Source organism: Copadichromis virginalis, linkage group LG1 (assembly GCF_057382275.1).
Source record: "Copadichromis virginalis isolate Kocher_CV1m ecotype Utaka linkage group LG1, C_Virginalis_male_GT1.1, whole genome shotgun sequence".
In the NCBI taxonomy this organism is placed as follows: Eukaryota; Metazoa; Chordata; class Actinopteri; order Cichliformes; family Cichlidae; genus Copadichromis; species Copadichromis virginalis.
In genome coordinates this window covers 22708736-22728490 of record NC_140618.1, presented here as the reverse complement: position 1 = coordinate 22728490, position 19755 = coordinate 22708736, and the positions used below count along the sequence as shown (strand labels likewise).

Here is a 19755-nt window from a genome sequence, read left to right as displayed (position 1 = left end):
TTTCCACAATCCACTATAGAAGTTTTCTGTTGCAGTGGGTCCACAGTAAAAAACAAACAAACAGAAAACATCAGGACGTTTTGTGTGAAGGAAAAGAAACTTTCTGTTTTAGAATTAAAATCCCTGGTGCATTTCTTGTTGTGTCTCTCTTTGTTGCATTTAGGAAGCAAATTAAAAACAGCCACTTAATACCTTTTATTCATTCAGTCAGATATGGTAATAGTATAAATAACAATGACAGTTAAATCAGGTACTTACACGCAATTTGTGATTTTTCAATGATTTAACACAGCTAACTCAGCTCACTAAATTGGAAAAAAAGTTATTTTGTTTTATTTTGGTCACTTTCATTTCAAGTACTCGTGTTTGAGGTTTTCTGGCTTTGTTGTTTAATGACATATCTAAGAAAATATAACTTATAAAAGCCCTGAAAAGTTGTTTTTCTTGCCAGATTTTCACTTGGCTACCTGCAGGCCAGATATTCTACAGATTCTTTCTCTAATCTAAAACATTTCCTACCGTTTTTACAGCATTTGAATGCAGCAGAGCATTTTGAGCGCCAACTCTGGCTGTGATGGCTAACTCAGAGCAGAAGAGGGGTTCGGTTTGAAAATAAGAAGCAGATGAAAAACAAGCTACACTAATAGTAGTTAATTCGTAGTTTTCTGGCCATGTTTCGCTATAAGACTGCCTGGTTTTCTAGCAGTGTGCCACAGACCTGTCACATGTTTTGGAGTAAGTATCCTGTTTTTAGCTTTGGTTTAAGCTAGCCATCCAAATAAACCTAGCAACCAAAGAAAGTTTATAGAATTATCTTAAAGATGCTGCTGCTGTCATAAGGTAAGTTTAAAGTAATTTAACAAAGTCTTGATTTAAAGGGACCTCTAGTATTGTGCACAAGTCTTGAGGTACCACTAATGTCTTTATTTTTTGCTTCAAAGAAGCCAGACTTCTGTGTATTTTTTAAAGTAGTCTAAGTAATAGTTCTCCAATCTTTTTGAAGGTCTTTCAAATCCACTCCTTCTACCTGACCGACCCAAACACTGACCTGTTTAATTATTCAAATATATATTTGAAAAAATAATAAACCTGCATTTCTTTAGTTGAAGCCCAATTTTTGCCTTACATACTGTATTGTAGTGTATGTTTGTACCTTTCAATAAATCACTGCACCATTTTGCTAGCAGAATATCAAGAATTGAGGGTTGGAGGAAGTGTTTTTCACAGTACTGTGCTCTGGCATTTATAGAAACACCTTTGTTAGCTTGTTCTGATCGCTTTTTATCTCTTAGCTTCAGAGGGGGGCTCCATTGCTCATTGGAGGACAGCGGATTACCTTTTCAGTGAAGATGCTACATGCCCTGATACTCTTAGGTTAGCATGCTGAGCTGAAAAGCTTTACAGTTATCATCCTCCGGAGCGTTTGTGTTTGTAACGCATTTTCCCACAATCCCTTTAAAGCTTAACATGTAAATACTGTTTTTCAGGATCTTTGAGAGCAAGGATTACCTCTGGAACAAGCTGACAGTATTTCACAGCTTGTTTCTGTCCGCCTGTGAAAAGAGGCAGAGTGTGAAGTCTTTGAGCATTGGTCAGTATGTGCTGCCTCCAGCCTCCGTACAAGATGGTAAGGATTAATTTACGCCTATTAATTTGTTGTGATTAAACAATACTAAGTCCTTGGTAGATAAGACTGAGGCATACAGAGATAATAAGAAATAAAAAAGAAATGTTGACAGATATTGATTTAACCTACTTAAAGTTTGTTCACTGCTTTTTCTGGACATTTGATAAATAAAAATATATTATATGAGTGGATAAATTAACTAAAGAAGTGTTAAAAAAATATTATATATTACAATCCTGGTCATTTATTTGTGCGGGAGGACCACAACCCCTTTTTGAAATGAAGGAAAAACCCTGAATTATTTTCTACACAAACCACTTCTTTAGATTTTTGCCTCTTCATTTAAAAAAAAAAAATTGATAGCTTTTCCTCAGGTTCCTGAAAACATTTGCAAGAACTGTCACTTTCTGAGTGGTTCAGCTCAAAGAATGTCAACCTGCCATGACGTTGGAAACAGCTTCTCATTTATGTATCATTTCAGAGGTGAGAAAAGTGTTTGGGCAGCTGATTTGGGAGCGTAATGAGCAGTCAGCGGATGAGGTACGGACAGCAGCAAGATAAGCTGCACACAGGTTACGCCTGTAATTCTTGTTTCCACACTAATGTGTGTGAGATGCTGAAACAGTTAGCCAAACAAGTCCTCTGTTGATCGTGCACAGTTATACAGAAACATGCCACACTCCCTTTGTGACAAACCAGTATACACTGTTTGTGGCTGAGTTGCTGTTGTTTCCATTTACTTACACTTTGTTATAATTCCACTAACGGCTGTTTGTGGAATATTTAAAGGGGACAGGAAATGCTACACACATAAAGGGTAATTTACACCATTGAGCCCTGCTCTCAAAAACTGACATAGATGCCGGTCTGGTGACTCAAACAAATTCTCCTCCACAAAGTTTTCATTTATAAAGTACTTTACAAACCTGAACATTACAGCCAACAGCTGGACAGAAGATGATGTTAAACATGCTTTTAAAACTTTAACTTTAAGCTCTTATTTCTTAAATCCACAGACAGAGTTACATGTATGTCAGTTTTTGAGAGGAGGGCTCCGCGATGTAGCTTTTATGTGTGTAGCATTTCATGTCCCCTTTTAATAGCGAGTAAATTTCACGGCTGAACTTGTTGCGGAGGTGGCATCCTATCACGGAACCACGCTGGAATTTACTGAGCTCCTGAGAACGACCCTTTCTTTCACAAATGTTTGTAGATGTCTGCTAGGCTATTTATTATAAAGAATATTCATTCATCCATCCATTTTCTTCCACTTACCCTGAATTGGATTAATTGAACTTGCATCGTGGCACATTGCTCAGGAACTTGCTGTGTTTTGTGTTACATGTGATGGGATTTAAAATAAACTTAATTAGAGTAACTCCTGTTTTACAGCACTCCCTGAAAAGCTTTAATTGCCCAACAGATGATGAGTTCAGTGAAGAAGAAATCAGCATAAGGTAGTATGTGGACTTGCAACTATAAATATTGTGATTCTGATTTTAAAAAATGTAGACTGACTACTAAACTAATAAAGCCTCCATCACTCTGTTGGCAGTTCTGGACTATCTGACGCCGACTCATCAGAAAATGAAGCACCACTTTGTGGTCATATGCAAAAATATCCAATTAAAAGCATGATTACAGGTGAAGAATTGTTAGTTACTGTTCTTTTCACAGTTTATTATTGACCTGTATCAAAGGTCTAGTGTAATAATAGATGACAGTAAAAGGCAGAAGACATTTGTGTGCTACACATTATTATTTTCTTCTTACTCCTTGCAGGGTACGTCAGCATGGACAAGCTGCAGAAATACTCGGGTAACCTGTGCGATTTCTATTGCGGGTGTTTCCGATGCTTCAGATGTAAAACACTCTGCTGTTTGCCACACTCATAAGCAAGCAAATAGTTAGAGAAAACCAGCAGTTTTTACAAGATGAGTTATTATGTTTGTTTATTATGTTTACATTGCCTTCCTGCACTGATTTATTAGTAATCAGTATGTTATAGCTACTGCTGATGTCATTTTGTGATTTTATTGTACTCTTGTTACAGTTCTGTGTGCCACTAGCTTTTAACTTTCATATCAATAAACGATGGTGATTTGCCACATGACGCTGGTTGTCCTGTGACCTTGTACTTATGTTATCCCTCTGACATTGTCCCTAGTTTTTATTGTTGCCTGATGAAACCATTGCTGAAAGGAGGATCATATTAGTGGCTCCACACTTAAAATTATAAACTTTTTTTCTGTCTATTTAAATCCACAAATCAAAGTTTGAGACAGTAATTACATTTATGTGCTAATTGAATATGCTTTAACTTTGCTAACTTCCATGACAAATACAGCAACCTGGATTGACTCTAGTGAGGGTGAGAGATGGGTGTGCCACCAGCTAAAAGTCTTCTAGTTTACAGTAGGTTTACTAAATTCATAAAAAAATCTACCTGCAGAGTTTTCACTGAGCTCCCACAAGTACAAAGACTTTTGATCCATCCAGTGTGCACCTCAGACTTTTGCTCTGGGACAGCATGCAGCCCCCTGATAGCAATCAAGAAATTAATGAATAAAAAGATAAGATAAGCAGACAAGGTTTTCTCTTCAGTGTATCCACCTAACAAGGGGCACCTTGAGAATAACAAAAATATTGCTACTATTTCTTCTGCATCTGTTTAGGCTGTTGACGTACAACATTTACGTGTATTACACCTATCTGCGTGACAGAGGCAAAGTTACAAGAATCCAAATTGCAAATTTGGAAACTGCGAGGGTGGTGCAGCGGGGCAGTGGTTAGCACTGTCACATCACAAAAAGACACTTCCTGTTTTGAACCCACTGGCCAGCTGGGGTCCCTCTTCTTTTTCAGCTGTTAACAGCATTACTCCAGCTACCTGCTTGCGTTGGGTGATGGTACTAGCCTCCAAGCCTGCTGGAAAGCACTGCAGATTCCCATCCCACAAAGAATTTGTACACTTACACAACCAACAACTGGATTTCACGTTTCATCTCCAGATTCTATTTATATTTCCTGTTTATCTTAAAAACACAATATGCAATAAAGCACTTAAACTTAATGCCTGCTCCCATATCCACAAGGGTTGCTACATTGCATGACTACATTGCAAGAAGCGTTTCTGACTCCATTACATCAGAACTTCTTTACCTCGTCACATTGTGCTGTGTTTTCCTGATAATGACATAGCCGTATATAATTTTATGCAACCTACTCTTAAGCTAAAATAGATAGACTCTTTTCTCTTTTATTTGAAAATGAATTGCTTTTACTTTTATTTATACTGCACAGTGCTCGCGTCCCACCCGTGGAGCCAGTTGTTTGTTTGTTTTTTCACATTTTCTGAGCATTACCTCCTCTTATCACCTCTTGATTTAGTGTCTGTTTAGGCGGAATTAATATACATATAATTATTCATTATCGCCCTAAAATAAGTAAATCTGATCTAAACTTTAGTTACTACCTGACCTCTGTACCGCGGGTTGGTTAACGATCCAGTCAGTTTTACCTTTTTACTCCCTCCCCTTTTCAAATGGACGCTCTTATTTGACTCAAGTAGCACCACGGCAATTTAAAAACAATTTTGCTTATTAAATCGCTCCATATCAATGATGAAGATTTAATATCAATTTGCGATTAATAAAAATATAGTTTATATCTTTACTCGAGGGGCAAAGAATAGTTTTGGTGTCACACTTGTGCAGTTTTATGTTTTTGCGTCGCAGCGTCCACCCCTACAAAGTGGACTGCTCCGCAGCGTTTTAAGCCAATCACGGGGTTTGTTTAGGAAGGAGTGCCCTGCCATTGCTTTGAGTACTTTGAAGCTGAGGGGAACTCGACACGGTCTGGCCGGTCTGTCTGTTTGCACTTTGCCGTGCTTTCTGTTGACTTCACGTCGTTGTAAGCCCAGCATTTCTCTCTGTCATGGCGCAAGACAATCTGTCCCTGGTGCTGCACGCTAAAGAAGACCTGCGGCTGGTATGAAACTGTGCTGTGACGTTACATATTCACGTTCATACACGCTGTGCGACCTCAATTGACTGCAACTTTTTTTGCATTTTCGTCGTTTGTGACAGGAAAATCGCCCTATTCCGGAACCAGGACCTAATGGTATAGTACTGCACTCAAGTGCAACTTATATTATATACGTCATCAAAGAGCAAACAAACCCAAACAAGCTGTTATTGCTATGTTAAATGCTTTTTCAATGAATAGAGTTATTGGTCATTATATTTTAATTATGCCATTCATTTCTTAGCTTTTGACTTAAAACACATGGGCATTGCTTTTTTTCATTAGTATGGTGTTGAAGCAAGCAGCTTAAAATGTAGAAAATTGCATGATCTCTACTCAGACCAGTCTGGGAGTGCAGCTGTGTCCTAACTGCGTTCCTGGTTTGCCTTTTGTACTCAGAGGTTTTGCTGCAGATGCACTCTGTGGGAATCTGTGGTTCGGATGTGCACTATTGGCAGAATGGCCGGATAGGGGACTTTGTGCTCAAAAAACCCATGGTGCTGGGGCACGAGGCCTCGGGGAGAGTGGCGAAGGTTGGCTCAGAGGTCAAGCACCTTAAAGTGGGTAAGTGCAAATATAGTATGTAACTCTGAGCTGTGCACCAAAGCCAGTGTCTCCTAAAGTTTGAACTGAAGAAACTTATTCAAAATTTACCCATCACACAAATTGAATTTAGATTGAGGTTCAAGCTATGGAATCCTTCTACCTTATGCTAGTTTTCACTCCGCATGTGGTGATAGTTGCGCAGATGAGACCATCTGCTTTAATTTTTACTTTTATTTTCTCTAGGTGACAGAGTGGCTATTGAGCCTGGTGTGCCCCGTGAGATGGACGAGTTCTTCAAAACTGGACGCTATAATTTATCTCCCACTATCTTCTTCTGTGCCACACCCCCTGACGATGGAAACCTCTGTCGCTATTACACGCACAGTGCCAACTTCTGTTACAAGTACCGGTGTTTTTCCAAGATTGCCATCAATCGCGAAGCTGCCTCATCTGTCTGTTGGCTAACATGCATAAATTCTTTCCTTGTTTCCCTCTTCAAAAACTGTTCAGGTTGCCTGATAATGTCACATTTGAGGAGGGAGCGCTCATTGAGCCTTTGTCTGTGGGAATCCATGCCTGCCGAAGAGCTGGAGTGACCCTTGGTAGCACTGTGTTCGTCTGTGGTGCAGGTAAAAATTAGACAAAAGTCATCGAAACTGCTAGTAATATTCCATAAACAAGATGAGAACTAGGGTATTTGAGTAAGATGCTCATGCAAGTAGGGAATCCCTTTGGCACACGGTGGGTGTAAACTAAAACGTGAGTCCTACTGACTCCACAAAACTAGAGTGATGTGGGGATGCATGCAGGTAAATCTCAATGTTTAACTTTTTTCCCCCTCTGGAAACAAGTTCATTTAAGCACTCTGTTGTCAGTAATATGTGATGCAGTCTTGAACTTTCTTTTTAAATGTACGTTTGTGTAACACATGTTCACTTGGAGTATTTGTGCATGCTTCTCCTCTTTACACAGGACCTATCGGGTTGGTCTGTCTGCTTGCAGCCAAGGCAATGGGGGCCTCGCAGGTCGTCATATCTGGTAACGCAATTTGTCATTTTAAGCACTTATCTTAACAGAAGTATTCATTCTCATAATTCAGTTTAACTCTGGTTACCATCCTTTGCTGTGTTCAGATCTGTCTGAGGAGCGTCTGCTGATGGCCAAAGACCTGGGTGCAGACTTCCTGCTGACTGTGAGGAGAGGAGATGGAGCCCAGCAGCTGGCAAAGAGTGTGGAGGAAATGTTGGGGGCGCAGCCTCACATTACCATTGAATGCACTGGTGTTGAGAGCTGCATCCAAACTGCCATCTATGTATGTGGCCCAGTAAAGTCAAAAGTTGTAGTCACATTTCTGGAACGGTTCCATGCAAGTAATAGATGAGAGAGTAAGAATTTAAAATCTGCATTACATTATTGCATGAGATGTCGAAACTTGAAGTTCTCTTGCCTGCCATCAGTGGTGGGATCTAAAGTTCATTTCTTCACACATGAAGTATAGTTCTTTAATTTAGTTTAATATTTCAAAGTTTCATGCAGCTTTTGTACTTCAACTCAGCAGTGACATGTCCTTTTGCTTGCTATAGTTGTTGGCAAAAGTTTTTAGTTGCATAATAGCTGATGAGCTCATGAGATATGATGCAAGGTTAAACACTGCGAAATGGTAAAAACGGCACCAACTAAAACGGGACACCATCTTATCTGTATCTGTCCCAACATAAACAGGGTTCAGTCTCTGCCGACTCATAAAATAATCACATTGTTTTGTTTTGTTTTTTCTTCCCCTTTATCAGGCAACCCGTTCAGGAGGTGTCGTGGTGCTGGTGGGTCTTGGCTCAGAGCTGGCTACAGTTCCTCTGATCAATGCCGCTGTAAGAGAAGTAGACATCAGAGGAGTTTTCCGCTACTGCAATACGTAAGCTAACGCCCATATACATTTTTTTCTACAAGCAGATGCTAACAGTTAGGTTCCATCAATTTTAAAAGCAGTAATATATGGACCATTGTCTTTGGGCTAAGTTAAAGTAATTATTGCACTTAAACAACTGTTTGTGTTGCAGCTGGCCAATGGCGATTGCCATGTTGGCGTCAGGTAAAGTGAATGTCAAGCCCCTTGTGACCCATCGTTTCCCTCTGGAGCAGGCAGTCCAAGCCTTTGAGACCACACGTCAGGGTCTTGGAATAAAGGTTATGTTGAAGTGTGACAAAAATGACCAAAACCCCTGAACGCATCAACTGACAGCGGCTCTGCATGACTAGCACAAACTGGACATTGACCTGAACAAAGATAACAGAGCTAGTTCAAAACAATCCCTCAACTTGACCACACTGTGAAAGAAGTGACTGCTGCACTGCTTGCAGGAAACACATGTAATTAGAATTATTAAATGGTACGATTAAAGGATTTCATAGTGCCTATTGATTCTAATACTAAAACATAATACTTGTATGACTGTATGTAATGTGCAAGTTTCTCGTATCTGTAAGTTAAGGATTAATTTAAATATTGTAACAATAAAAACAAATCTTGAATTATTGAAGTTTGTATTTCTAAAGTGGAGTACATTTGTAGGTTCTGCATTTACAAATGTCAACACTAGGGGGCATAAGAACTTCAAAGTTGAATTGATGTAAATCGTACTGGAGCTTACAACCTGTTAATTGTGGTGTGCTGTTTTTTATAGTGGGTGTGCAGGAAATCAATGTACTCAGCTGTGCAGAAAACTGGAACTGATCAAAGAAACCTGCCAAATGGAGTTCACTCTTGAAATACTATGCTACAAAGTGTTTATCAAAATCTGGAGCAGCCGCACAGTTCTTTCTCCTCTGGAGCTGCTCTTTTCTTCATGCAGTGGGTTGTTTGGAGACTAGTGCCACCAGAATGAGTCATGCACAGTATGGACAAACTAGCTGAGTTTTATAGCACACTGTTCCCCTGAAGCAATAATACTGACTTCATATACTTATAAACTCCTGTCCCCCATTAAGGTGATGAGTACTCGGAACATTTATAATTACACAAAGCTGCCTTGTGCAAAAACATGCATGTGATTAAATAATAGGAAACAATGTTCAGTAAAGTATTTGTTGAGAAGCAAGTAAGCATCCTACATCATGCCATACAATATTCCTCTTTTGCATGGCTGTAAATGAGCAGGTTATAACAGATAATTGGTCACCTCTATCATGGCTCTGATATTTGATGGTAAACCTTTTTTTTTTTTTCTTTTTTTTTTTATGTTTAATGCTTGGTCTCAATCTGAGACTAATTCTATGTGCACGAGAGACCATTGAAAGAAATGCCTTTGCAAAGCTGCTTTTTAATGTATTTTCTACACTGACAGTTTTAGGCAATCAAAAGAAGAAAACACTGCAGCCTTGCTTTCGAATGAATACCTATTATGAAACTGTCACATAGCAAGTGCCTTTCATCACACACAGGCTGAATTATAATCCTGTGCACCTTGAAAAACACAAGTAAAACTGATAATTAAGGCTCCCTCTTTTCTGTTTGGATAATGCTTGGGTATCCTGTATCCCTGCTGAATGGCCTCCTCTGTAGTTTTTGATGAGTCAAAACAGCTGCATTGAAATTTCACACTGCATAATATATAACCGCAAGAGATGTTTTACTGTTCACTGCTCAATTGAGAGATGCTAATCAAATCAGAATCAGTCTTACCTGAAGTGTCTATAGTAATTTAATTATTTAGTCGTAGTAATCATCTCATGTGATGGCTGTGGTAGAACGGGTCATCTACTGTTCAGTAGGTCGGTAGAGCATTCCCCGGGTTCTACAGACCATGTACCCAAGTATCTTTTGGCAAGATGCTGAACCTTGAGTTGCCCCTGAGTGTCATCTTTGTGTGTCTGTGTGTGTGTGAAATGTGCTGTATCAGTAACAATTCTTTTACCAGAGATATTAAGTTGTTTTTACTTCTGACTAAAGCAGCCAATCAAAATTTCAACTTGCATCATAAACACTTCAATTTAGCCTGATTTATTTTATTTTAATGATCCAGGAAGCTTCTCCAGTTCTAAAACTAAATGATTGAAAGTCCCAGATAAAACTCCACCACTGATTTTAGAACTGAAGAAGCCTCTTGGATGAGAGGTGAAACGTCTTCAAGTCCAGTTGCTTTCTTTCCAAGCCACATTGGAGGGTTTTTGAGCATGAACCACCTTATTAAGGTTATACCACAGCATCTCAATCAGATGAGGTCAGGACTTTGACCAGGCCACTCCAAAGTCTTCGTTTTGTTTTTCTTAAGTCATTCAGAGGTAGACTTACTGGTGTATTTGTGATCATTGTCCTGCTGCACAACCCAAGCGCACTTCAGCTTGAGGTCATGAACAGACTGCCAGATATTCTCCTTCAGGCTGTTTTGGCAGACAGCAGAATTCATGCTTCCATTTACTACACAAGTCTTCCAGGTTCTGAGACAGCAAAACAGCCCCAGACCATCAAACTATCATATTTTACTGTTGGTATGATATGCTTTTTCTGAAAGGCTGTGTTACTTTTATACCACATGTAATCGGACACACACCATCCCAAAAGTTCAACTTTGGTCTTGTCAGTCCACAGAATATTTTCTCAGAAGTCTTGGGGATAATAAAAATGTTTCCTGGCAAAAATGTTCCTTTTGCTCAGCAGTGGTTTTAGTCTTGAGTCTGCCATGCAGGCCATTTTTGCCCAGTCTCTTACTTATGGTGGAGTCCTGAACATTGACTTTAACTGAAGCAAGTGAGGCCTGCAGTTCTTTGGATGTTGTTCTGGGGTCTTTTGTGACCTCTTGGAAGAATCGGGTAATTTTGGTCAGCTGGCCACTCCTGGGAAGGTCCACCAGTGTTCCATGTTTTCGCCACTTGTGGATAATGGCTCTCACTGTGGTTTGCTGGAGTCCCACAGCTTTAGAAATGATTTTATAACCTTTTCCAGACTTGAGAGATCTCAGTGACTTTGTTTCTCATTTGTTCCTGAATTTCCTTGGATACTCCATTATGTCTGGCAGATCCTATTAATTCTTGATTGAGAACAGGTGTGGCAGTAATCAGGCTTGGGTGTGACTAGAGGAGTTGAACTCAGCGTTCCAAAGATGTGATATACCACAGTTAATTTATGTTATAATGGAGCGGGTGGGGCAACCACTTTTTACATACAGGGCCATGTAGGTTTGGATTGTTTTCCCCTCCTTAATAATAAACACCTATACTTAGAAACTGCATTTTCTATTTTCTTGTGTTATCTTTGTCCAATGTTTAAATTTGTTTGATGATCTGAAACATTGAAGTAGGAAAAAAAATAGGTAATCATAAAGGGGGCAAATACTTTTTCACCCCCCCCGTATCCCAGTCCAGCAGAGCACCTTTAGGATGTGGTGCATTGGGAGATTCACAAATCTGCAGCAGCAACTGTGATACTATCAAGTCAACATAGACCAAAATCTCTAAGGATTGTTTGCAGTTCCTCGTTGAACCTTCATGAAGAATCATGAAGATTTCAGGCAGTTAAGTCTTTGTGGAGTAATTTAAAGCATTTGCAGTTTAAAAAAATAAATCACAGCCAGGTTTAGCTCATATTTTATTATCCAGTCACAATGACATGATTCTACTTTACGAGGCATGCACACAGATAATGTTCTTACGGTTAAAATTTACTACAATGCATTGGAAAGCCATTACTCCCCAGTAAGGCTTTTTGTCGTCTGTCACAGTGTGTGATTCACAGTTCTCTCTTTCCCTCTCAAGAATGAAGGGCAACATATAGCTGGGAGGACGTTTGCGGTGACTTAAACCTGTGAGGTTTTTTTTTTTTTTTGTTATTTTATTTTTTAACATGAGCACAATACTAGACAAGTTTTTTATTTATGTACAGACATTCTAATACTGCGTATGGCAATGAGACAGCTCACACAACAAAGTTACATTCACAGTCCACTCAAAGTATGCATGAGTTTCAGTCAGAACACTAGAGATGAACACACAGAAGAGAAGCACACAAAAGAAACTTTTCATACCTGTGACTTGATATCCAAAGCATAACTGATGCATGTTAATATTATTTAAATGTGAGTGTTTGATTTAGAAAAGACTTGCCATTCAGAAGTTGAACTCGTGTATTGCCTTAAAATGTCGTAAAGTAAAAGGATATGGCGTTTCTCCCGTACACCCCTGCTCCAAGAATTGGCTTGAGTCACGTGTACGTTATTTTATTCACTTAGCACATCTAAACCCAACATTTCAGACACGTAACTCGTTCCCCTTTTGATGATATCCGGCATTAAGTTGTGTCTTTGCCATCATCATGGCCTCAGTTCGATGGCAAGATTCAGTAAATATTTACAATACAGCGCTGCCCCCCCGTCCGCACTCACAATATTAGCAAAATATGTATTTACATGGGAATAAATTAACAGAAATGAAAATGGAAATATACAAGAAAGTAGAGTAGAAGTATCATATTGCATTACATGAATATAAAAAAATAAACTGTGACGTATTCGTTCGGTAAGTCCACACAGACAGGACAAATAAATAGCAAACAGTATCCACGCACATCCACACACAAACACATACACTCTGTCTCTTCAGCTGGTCGAGTGGATTAGGCATCCAGTATCAATATAATGGCTGTTGCATGTTAAGCACAGACTAGAGAGATGATGAGGAGTTGGAGTCATCAGCCCAAAGACGAAGAAAAGAAAAAGAAGAGAGAATTGAAAGGACAGGGAGGAGTAATCCTCCACCCCGTAACCAGTCAGGTTTGTTTGTATGATAACCCACCGCAGCTGACTGCCTGTCCCGTGGGGCGGTTCTTGGCTGTTCTTTATATGTACATGGGGGTCTCCTGTCCCGTTAGAAGCCTGAACATGGCTGCCGGCATGGTCTTCATGTGAATCTGACGGAGAGAGAAAACACCAGGGGTTCTGTGAAATAGACCATCAGCTGAAAACTGAAGAATAAGACGTTTTTTTCTTCTTGTAAATACAACATAAAATTCAAATGAAATCGATGGACAAAAATGTCACCAGGCAATAAGGACACAGTTTAAAAAGATATAGACAATTTAAAGGGTTCTCAACTGTATAAAAGTAATGATCTGAGCAGAATATTTTACTGTACTGTACTAACACAATTTATGGTCTCCCACATCGAAGTGCCTGAACACTAAGTAGTGAATAAGTGAACAGACACTTCCATCTACCGTGTATTTGAGTTGGGTATTTTTTTTAAGCAGTGTGACTTATTTGGCTCTGACAGTGATCTAGTTCTGCTCTTACACTTCACTCATCCAAGGTTACTCCGTGTTTACGATTTTTCCTACCAATGTAAGAATTACACCAACCGCACTGTTTGCTTACACTGCAGGCTGTCTGTTAAAAGTATGTCATCTGTCAAAATTAACCCTGTAAAGCCTGAACCATGAAATAATTGTCAGCAAATTGTAAAGTTTTGAAACTGGACAGTTTATTGAACCTTCTGACAAATTCTGAAAGATAAATTAAATATAAATTAGCATATATGCATTTTCATTTGTATCATTTTTGCTATATACGGCATTTTTGTGCAATTTATCGCTCACAGTTTGTTTATTCTGGTCAGAAAAACCACAGTGATGATGTAGAGGTCTAAAGGGTTAAAGACACATGGAAAAGTTATTTTCTTCACAGCAGATGTGCCAAACATAAAGCCCAGGTGCCAGAGTCAGCCTGGCAACAATTCCAATCTGACCCAGTGGATGGTGCTGGGAATGTGCATGACTTTTACCCATATTTTAAGAACCGATGGCTTCACCAACCAATTAGGCAACAGATAAATAATTAAATGACAGAAAAGTTTGTAGTTTTTCACTACAAGTACATAGTAAAAAAAGCAAATTTCTGGACAGTCAATGAGCCACCAGAACCTTTTCTCTAATTCAACAATTTCTTTTTCTTATAATTTAAACTCAAAGAGTCATGCTGACAGATTTCTTTCATTCTACAGCAGGATTTCTATATCATGCAGAAAAACCGAGACCTAATGTTAAATTCACACTTGATTTTGTTATATTAAGATATCTCAAGGATTAAATGTGTAATTAAACTACTTTTCACTGACAGAAAGGAGAATTTCACTAGTGTGACCCAGTTAAGATCAAGCATGTGGCCCATTATGTAATTTGAGTTGACATGCCTGCTTTAGAGCAGTAATTGTTGCGATTATGTACCAACAATCATTGCTGTGCATTATTTTTACAGATGATTCAATTTAGTAACCATGACAGCATAGATGGATGCAGGATGGTGAAACCAGTGTATAAAGGAGCGTTCACACAGGAAGACATTCATCACACATCACTTTGTAGCTGATAGTCGGTGGCTAGCAACCATTCCAGGCTCTGGTTGCCTCTGTAACCCGACTGTCATATGTCAATCAGCATACATTTGTTCTTATTGTTAACTGCTTCAATACTTGGTCTCAAAGAGGGGAAGCATTTAATTCAGGATTCACCTACTTTGCACCATCAGCAGTTATTTCCTTTGATGGCCAATAACAGGTGACTCATCCCTATGAGAAAACAACCTTTTAAACATTTTAAACTGTACTGAATTTAATCCTGATGAGTTTATAGTCTTAACAACTTTATTTCATGTGATTTTTATGTGGTAAATTATGCTCCCATCTATAATAAACTAGATACAGCAGTACCCTGTAAGTGACTGTCAGTCTGATCCACTCCCAGCTCGTGATGTCTGGTTTCAGACAACGAGTGTGTGAAGCCACAATAACGAAATCCATCATTTATATTCAGCCAAAAGTAAAAAAACGGTGGTTGTACTGAAACCATCACAGTATTTGCACTGGATTTGCAAATGTTTGTGTCTGAAAATTATGGCTTTCTTTGTAGATGTTCTTTTGTGAAATGTTTGTGTGCATCAGTTTCACCTCGCCAACAGAGTTCGAGAGAGCCTGGACAATCTTCTCGTGTGCTGTGGCCACCACACTCTGACCATTGATCTCTATGATCCTGTGACCTACCCGGACCCCACCTCGCTCAGCAATGCCTCCTCGCATCAGACTGCATATCTGGAGGAAAGACAAACAACAACAACAAAGAAGAAAATTAGCTCATTATAAAGGTATTTCATTCTACCCCCTGATCATTTAACTAATTAACTAATAATAACTAATAACTAATAGTATCAGAGCCACCCACTTACAGCTCTATGAAATTATACATACAATGCCATTCTGAACACTGAAGCCCAGCTGATACTTTAGATCTGGTCTCTTAATGAGGACTGTAGTAACAGGAGGGCAGCTGACAATGTTCATTTTCACCTGGACCTGGTTCTTTAAGCCCTTTGACACAGAGAAGAACACACAAACATGAGAGGTTTTTTCACAGAAATTATGTAGTTGAATTTTGAAAATAACAAGTTAGGGTGTATTTCATGACTTCAGCTGCCTCTTCCATCCACTTCTTCAGTGTCTCGGTACCTTAATGATTCCCTGACAGGTGGCGAGCGGCAGCCCCACTAGGCTGGTGTTGTTGATGGACATGATTTGGTCTCCGATGCTGAGCTTGCCAGAGCGAGCTGCTGGGCCGCCGTTCATCATGTTGGCTAAAATAACTGTGGGCAGGATGGAGCCCCAGCCAGACTCCACAATCACCACACCCAGGATCTCCCCTTTACTCTTCTCCAGCTGCAGCTGTGGAGACAGAAGTAAGCAGGGGATGGAGTCTGTTTGTCATTTAAAAAAACCCAAAACCTTAATGATGAACAGAAACTGTCCAACTGTATTTGAAAACACATGACCCACAATGGTGGGGTTTTTAATATCCTTCATATAGATTAATGTATACTTTATTTTATACTTACAACAGTGAGACTGTACAGTCTCTTAACATGGATTACAGATTACTGCTTATACAGAAATAGATTCAAATCTCTGGTCAGATTAGACCGCTACAGCTAATGTTGAAAATCAGTGAGGTCCAAGGTTTCTTACCTTAATGTCTGGATTAGTTCACATTAGGGCTGCCACGATTAGTCGACTACCAAAATCGTCGACGACAAATTTAATAGTCGACGCGTCGTTTAAAGCCTTGTAAGATCCTGAAAGACGTAAGTAGTAGGATTTAAGAGTGTAATAACGGACTGAAACAGAAGATGGCAGCACTGCATGTACAAGGATGCCAGCTGCCGTTAAACCCCGAAGAAGAAGGAGCAGTGTCCGGTATCGTAGCTGCGGCCACATTTGAAGGCCGGTTACGTTGCAGCGACGCGACGAAGGCTTTCCAAATTCGAAGACTTCTGCCAATGCAGCCGACAAATGCGTCCTACTTTTCCCCAGATTTGAAGGATAGGTCGGGTGTATGGCCCAACCTATCCCAGAATTCATAGCACAGCTCAGCCCAATTCAGTTTCTAACAATGGCAGCAGCTACTTAGTTCTAATATTACTTTTATTTCTCTTTCTAGGTTACAAAATAAACTTTTAACATATTTTCAGGCGAGAATGTAGCTGTGTACACTTCAAATATGTGTTCGGTTTATCAAGACACCACATATTTGTAAAAGTGCGGCGACGTTTTCGGAGACGTCTGTTACCCACCAGCTCGATAGCTAGCTGGGGTTCAAGGCTCACTAGAGCCCGTGAGAACACCGGACTCCCGGCAAATTGTTTTCAAACCCAGCGCCGTCTTTCACTACTCAGGTTAAACATGATATTAAGTCACTTAGATAACTTAAAAATGTTATTGTTTGGCTTTTTTCAGTGTTTTATTTGTTCCTGAGTAAATCGGTTTGGCTGAGATTAAAGTTTTACACAGCTGAATTAATGTCAAACAGAAAACTGATTAAACAGAAGTGTGAAATGGTAGAATTTACTCCAATGTCCTGTTATAGTTTAGATAGCAAGGAACAGACGGCTGAGTTTATCAAACTCCACTGAGACAATCTCCAAAATTCATTAAAATTTAATAAACTATCATCTTGTCTTTATTTTTAGTTAGCACATACCTTAAACACTTCAAGCTGTAAGCTAATGATAGTTATATAAGAGCAGATGCATGCTGGTGCAATAAGCTGTATGTCTTATGTCCAATGGATGATGATCTGATTAGTCGACTAATCGCAAAAATAATCGGTGACTAGTCGACTATCAAAATAATCGTTTGTGGCAGCCCTAGTTCACATGACATTTTACTTTTCTATCTGCATATTTTATCTGCATGTTTTGTTTTGCATGAGATACTCATTAAAGCACATTTGCTAACAGTGGAGATTAATAACAGCATTTGACACGATGGATGCATGTGATGACCTCTCTACTACTTTGTGTCTCCCTTGTTTCCTTCATCTTTCTGTTTTTTTAAATTTTTTTTATAGGAGGTAAGTGTCTGGCCCCGCTTAGAACTTGTTTTTTAAAAGGGTTTAGTGCTAAACATGTCTCTTGCTTCTCTCCAGCAGGCAGGGGTCATGGCTGGTTTGGGTTTTGTTTGCCTGTCATTTAACCTCCTAAGACCCGAACTCTTCCATGGCATGCATTTTTAATTTCTGTTTGCTATTTGGGATGATTGGGACCTGATGAATGTAAAAACAAAGAATTATGTGATTTTTTTTTTTTACCTGATTTTTGTTTCTGAGAAAAATGAGATCCACATATGAGGACATTTGCTTTAAATTCCGATAGAACAGCGGCAGTGTAATGTCCTCGTAAGTGGATATCAGGCCCTTGTAGAATAAAATTTAGTATTTTGGTCTAGACAACCCACATATGTGGACACCAGGTCCTAGGAGGTTAAGTTTCTTTCTTTCTTTCTTTCTTTCTTTCTTTCTTTCTTTCTTTCTTTCTTTCTTTCTTTCTTTCTTTCTTTCTTTCTTTCTTTCTTTCTTTCTTTCTTTCTTGCCTCTACACACACTCACCACATTGCAGACACTTTGTAGCCTAATTTAATTAAGGACATTGTGTTTTCTCCATTACTGTGTGGTCTTCCTATTTCCTCTGAGCCTTAATAACAATACTAAAAAATGCCAAAAGAAGTCCTATCATTGCATTTGGAGTACATAATGGATTACATGCCTCCAGTAACACAATCTCCCTGATCTTTTTCTGTCTTTTTTTAATGCATCTGAGCCAACTGCTGAGAATTTCTTTAAATCTGGCAGATTTGCTCACTTGGACTCAACAGCGAACTGAACAGTGCTAAATGTTGAACTCAATAAATCTTACACTAATTCTTCCAAAACAAACTTATAGTAGGATAACATCATAAAGTGGTACATTTTAGATCCAAAGGGTCAAAGGCCAAGCCTGGACAGACATGGATATAAACGTGACTGGCCAGTGTATTCTTGAACTTTTTGATGTATTGACAAAGAACAGAATTGTCTTTAGCAAACAAGTCAGCACTGTTTGTACTGGTTGTCTCAAATAGCAATGTATGAAAAACACCTGCTTTGCAAGTACAAAAAAAAAGACTGAAAAGGTTTGGCTTGTTGGAAAGGTTGCTAGGAGGAACAACATTTTACAACCAAATTTACTTTGGTTGTAAAATGTATTTAAACAACAAAGAACTACCAATAATTTATCTGTATTGATTTATCGCATCCATGTTTGACTTTACAGACCTTTTCAGATTCAGCTTTTGCTCATCCTCCAGTACTGTCATAATGCCGGATACGTTTTCCTGTTTCAGACCAGCTGATACTACTCATCTACACACCAAGCCTCAAGACATGACTTTATTCTTCGAACAGTTAGTAAGGTGGGAAAACTTTACTACTTCAAGAAAGCCCAGGTTCCTCATTACTGTAAATTACTCATGTGCCCCTAATACAGCAGCTGTGTGATGGTGCCCCTGCAGCCTCTGTGCTCATAAACCAGTAAACGTTTCACAGTTTGTAATTCACCAAAAGCCTCCAGCAATGTTTTCAGGGCACGGCATTAGCTAAAGCAAAAATGCAACAGTGAAAATAAGCTAGATCTGACACTGTTGGAGTAGATTTTACTGTACCATCTGCCTCTTAATCTAATTAGCTAACAGCAACTATAGTAGTACATTTCTCTAATAGCCCTGCAGCGCCAGTGTGATTCGTCCCACATGCAAAGTCTTTCACTGTTTATTCCCAGTTCTTCCTTCTGAGGTATACCCACCTCTTTGCAGTTTTCAGAGTTGGAGAAGTGGATGAGGTCATCATTGTACATTTCCTGGGTGTTGATGATGTCACTGTACTCCTTCTGACTCAGGTCCTCGGGGTTAATGCCATTGGCTCTCAGAAACTCCTGGTAAGCTACGCTGAAAGCCTGGCCGATGGACTGAGCAATAAGCTGGGCCTGCAGACAGAAATGTCAGGCTGTAAACAAAAGCAAACCCAGCAGCATATAAATAACAACACAGGGAGCTAAGGGCATCAACCAGTAGTGGAATAAATATAAAGGTGTTTAAGTTTCTACTCAGTTTCTCTGTCATAAGCTATATTTCGCCACTAAGAAAAAAGACACACTTTCCTGTTTCCTGCTCTCTCATTCAGGTGAAATCGAGGTTAATGAAGCCAACAGACAGCA

The 19755-nt window shown here is 39.3% G+C and overlaps 3 protein-coding genes across 6 annotated transcripts in view; 2 read left to right on the top strand and 1 right to left on the bottom strand.

The window, feature by feature from the left end:
• The first annotated feature begins 344 nt into the window (after positions 1–344).
• terb2 (telomere repeat binding bouquet formation protein 2) lies at positions 345–3740 on the top strand. The gene is made up of 7 exons (XM_085455061.1): positions 345–735; positions 1293–1374; positions 1488–1627; positions 2109–2167; positions 3020–3084; positions 3183–3271; positions 3410–3740. Exons 1-7 carry the CDS (start codon positions 672–674, stop codon positions 3520–3522), a joined length of 612 nt encoding a protein of 203 aa, XP_085311187.1. The 5' UTR covers positions 345–671; the 3' UTR covers positions 3523–3740.
• A 509-nt stretch (positions 3741–4249) lies between these two features.
• On the top strand, positions 4250–8736 carry sord (sorbitol dehydrogenase). Its single transcript, XM_085455049.1, has 9 exons — positions 4250–5617; positions 5716–5749; positions 6053–6217; positions 6443–6602; positions 6710–6828; positions 7172–7237; positions 7333–7511; positions 7990–8111; positions 8257–8736. The coding sequence occupies exons 1-9, from the start codon at positions 5564–5566 to the stop codon at positions 8420–8422; spliced, it is 1065 nt and encodes a 354-aa protein (XP_085311175.1). The 5' UTR covers positions 4250–5563; the 3' UTR covers positions 8423–8736.
• A 3027-nt stretch (positions 8737–11763) lies between these two features.
• The window catches only part of apba2b (amyloid beta (A4) precursor protein-binding, family A, member 2b), a 91186-nt gene continuing 83194 nt past the window's right edge, over positions 11764–19755 (bottom strand). For all 4 annotated transcript variants that reach the window (XM_085455011.1, XM_085455035.1, XM_085455019.1 and 1 more), the window contains 5 exons: positions 19345–19524; positions 15683–15895; positions 15425–15544; positions 15128–15268; positions 11764–13097 (listed from right to left, as the gene is read on the bottom strand). In XM_085455011.1, the coding sequence (XP_085311137.1) occupies positions 13026–13097; positions 15128–15268; positions 15425–15544; positions 15683–15895; positions 19345–19524 (726 nt within the window). In that variant the 3' untranslated portion in view covers positions 11764–13025. The remainder of the gene's footprint in view (positions 13098–15127; positions 15269–15424; positions 15545–15682; positions 15896–19344; positions 19525–19755) is intronic.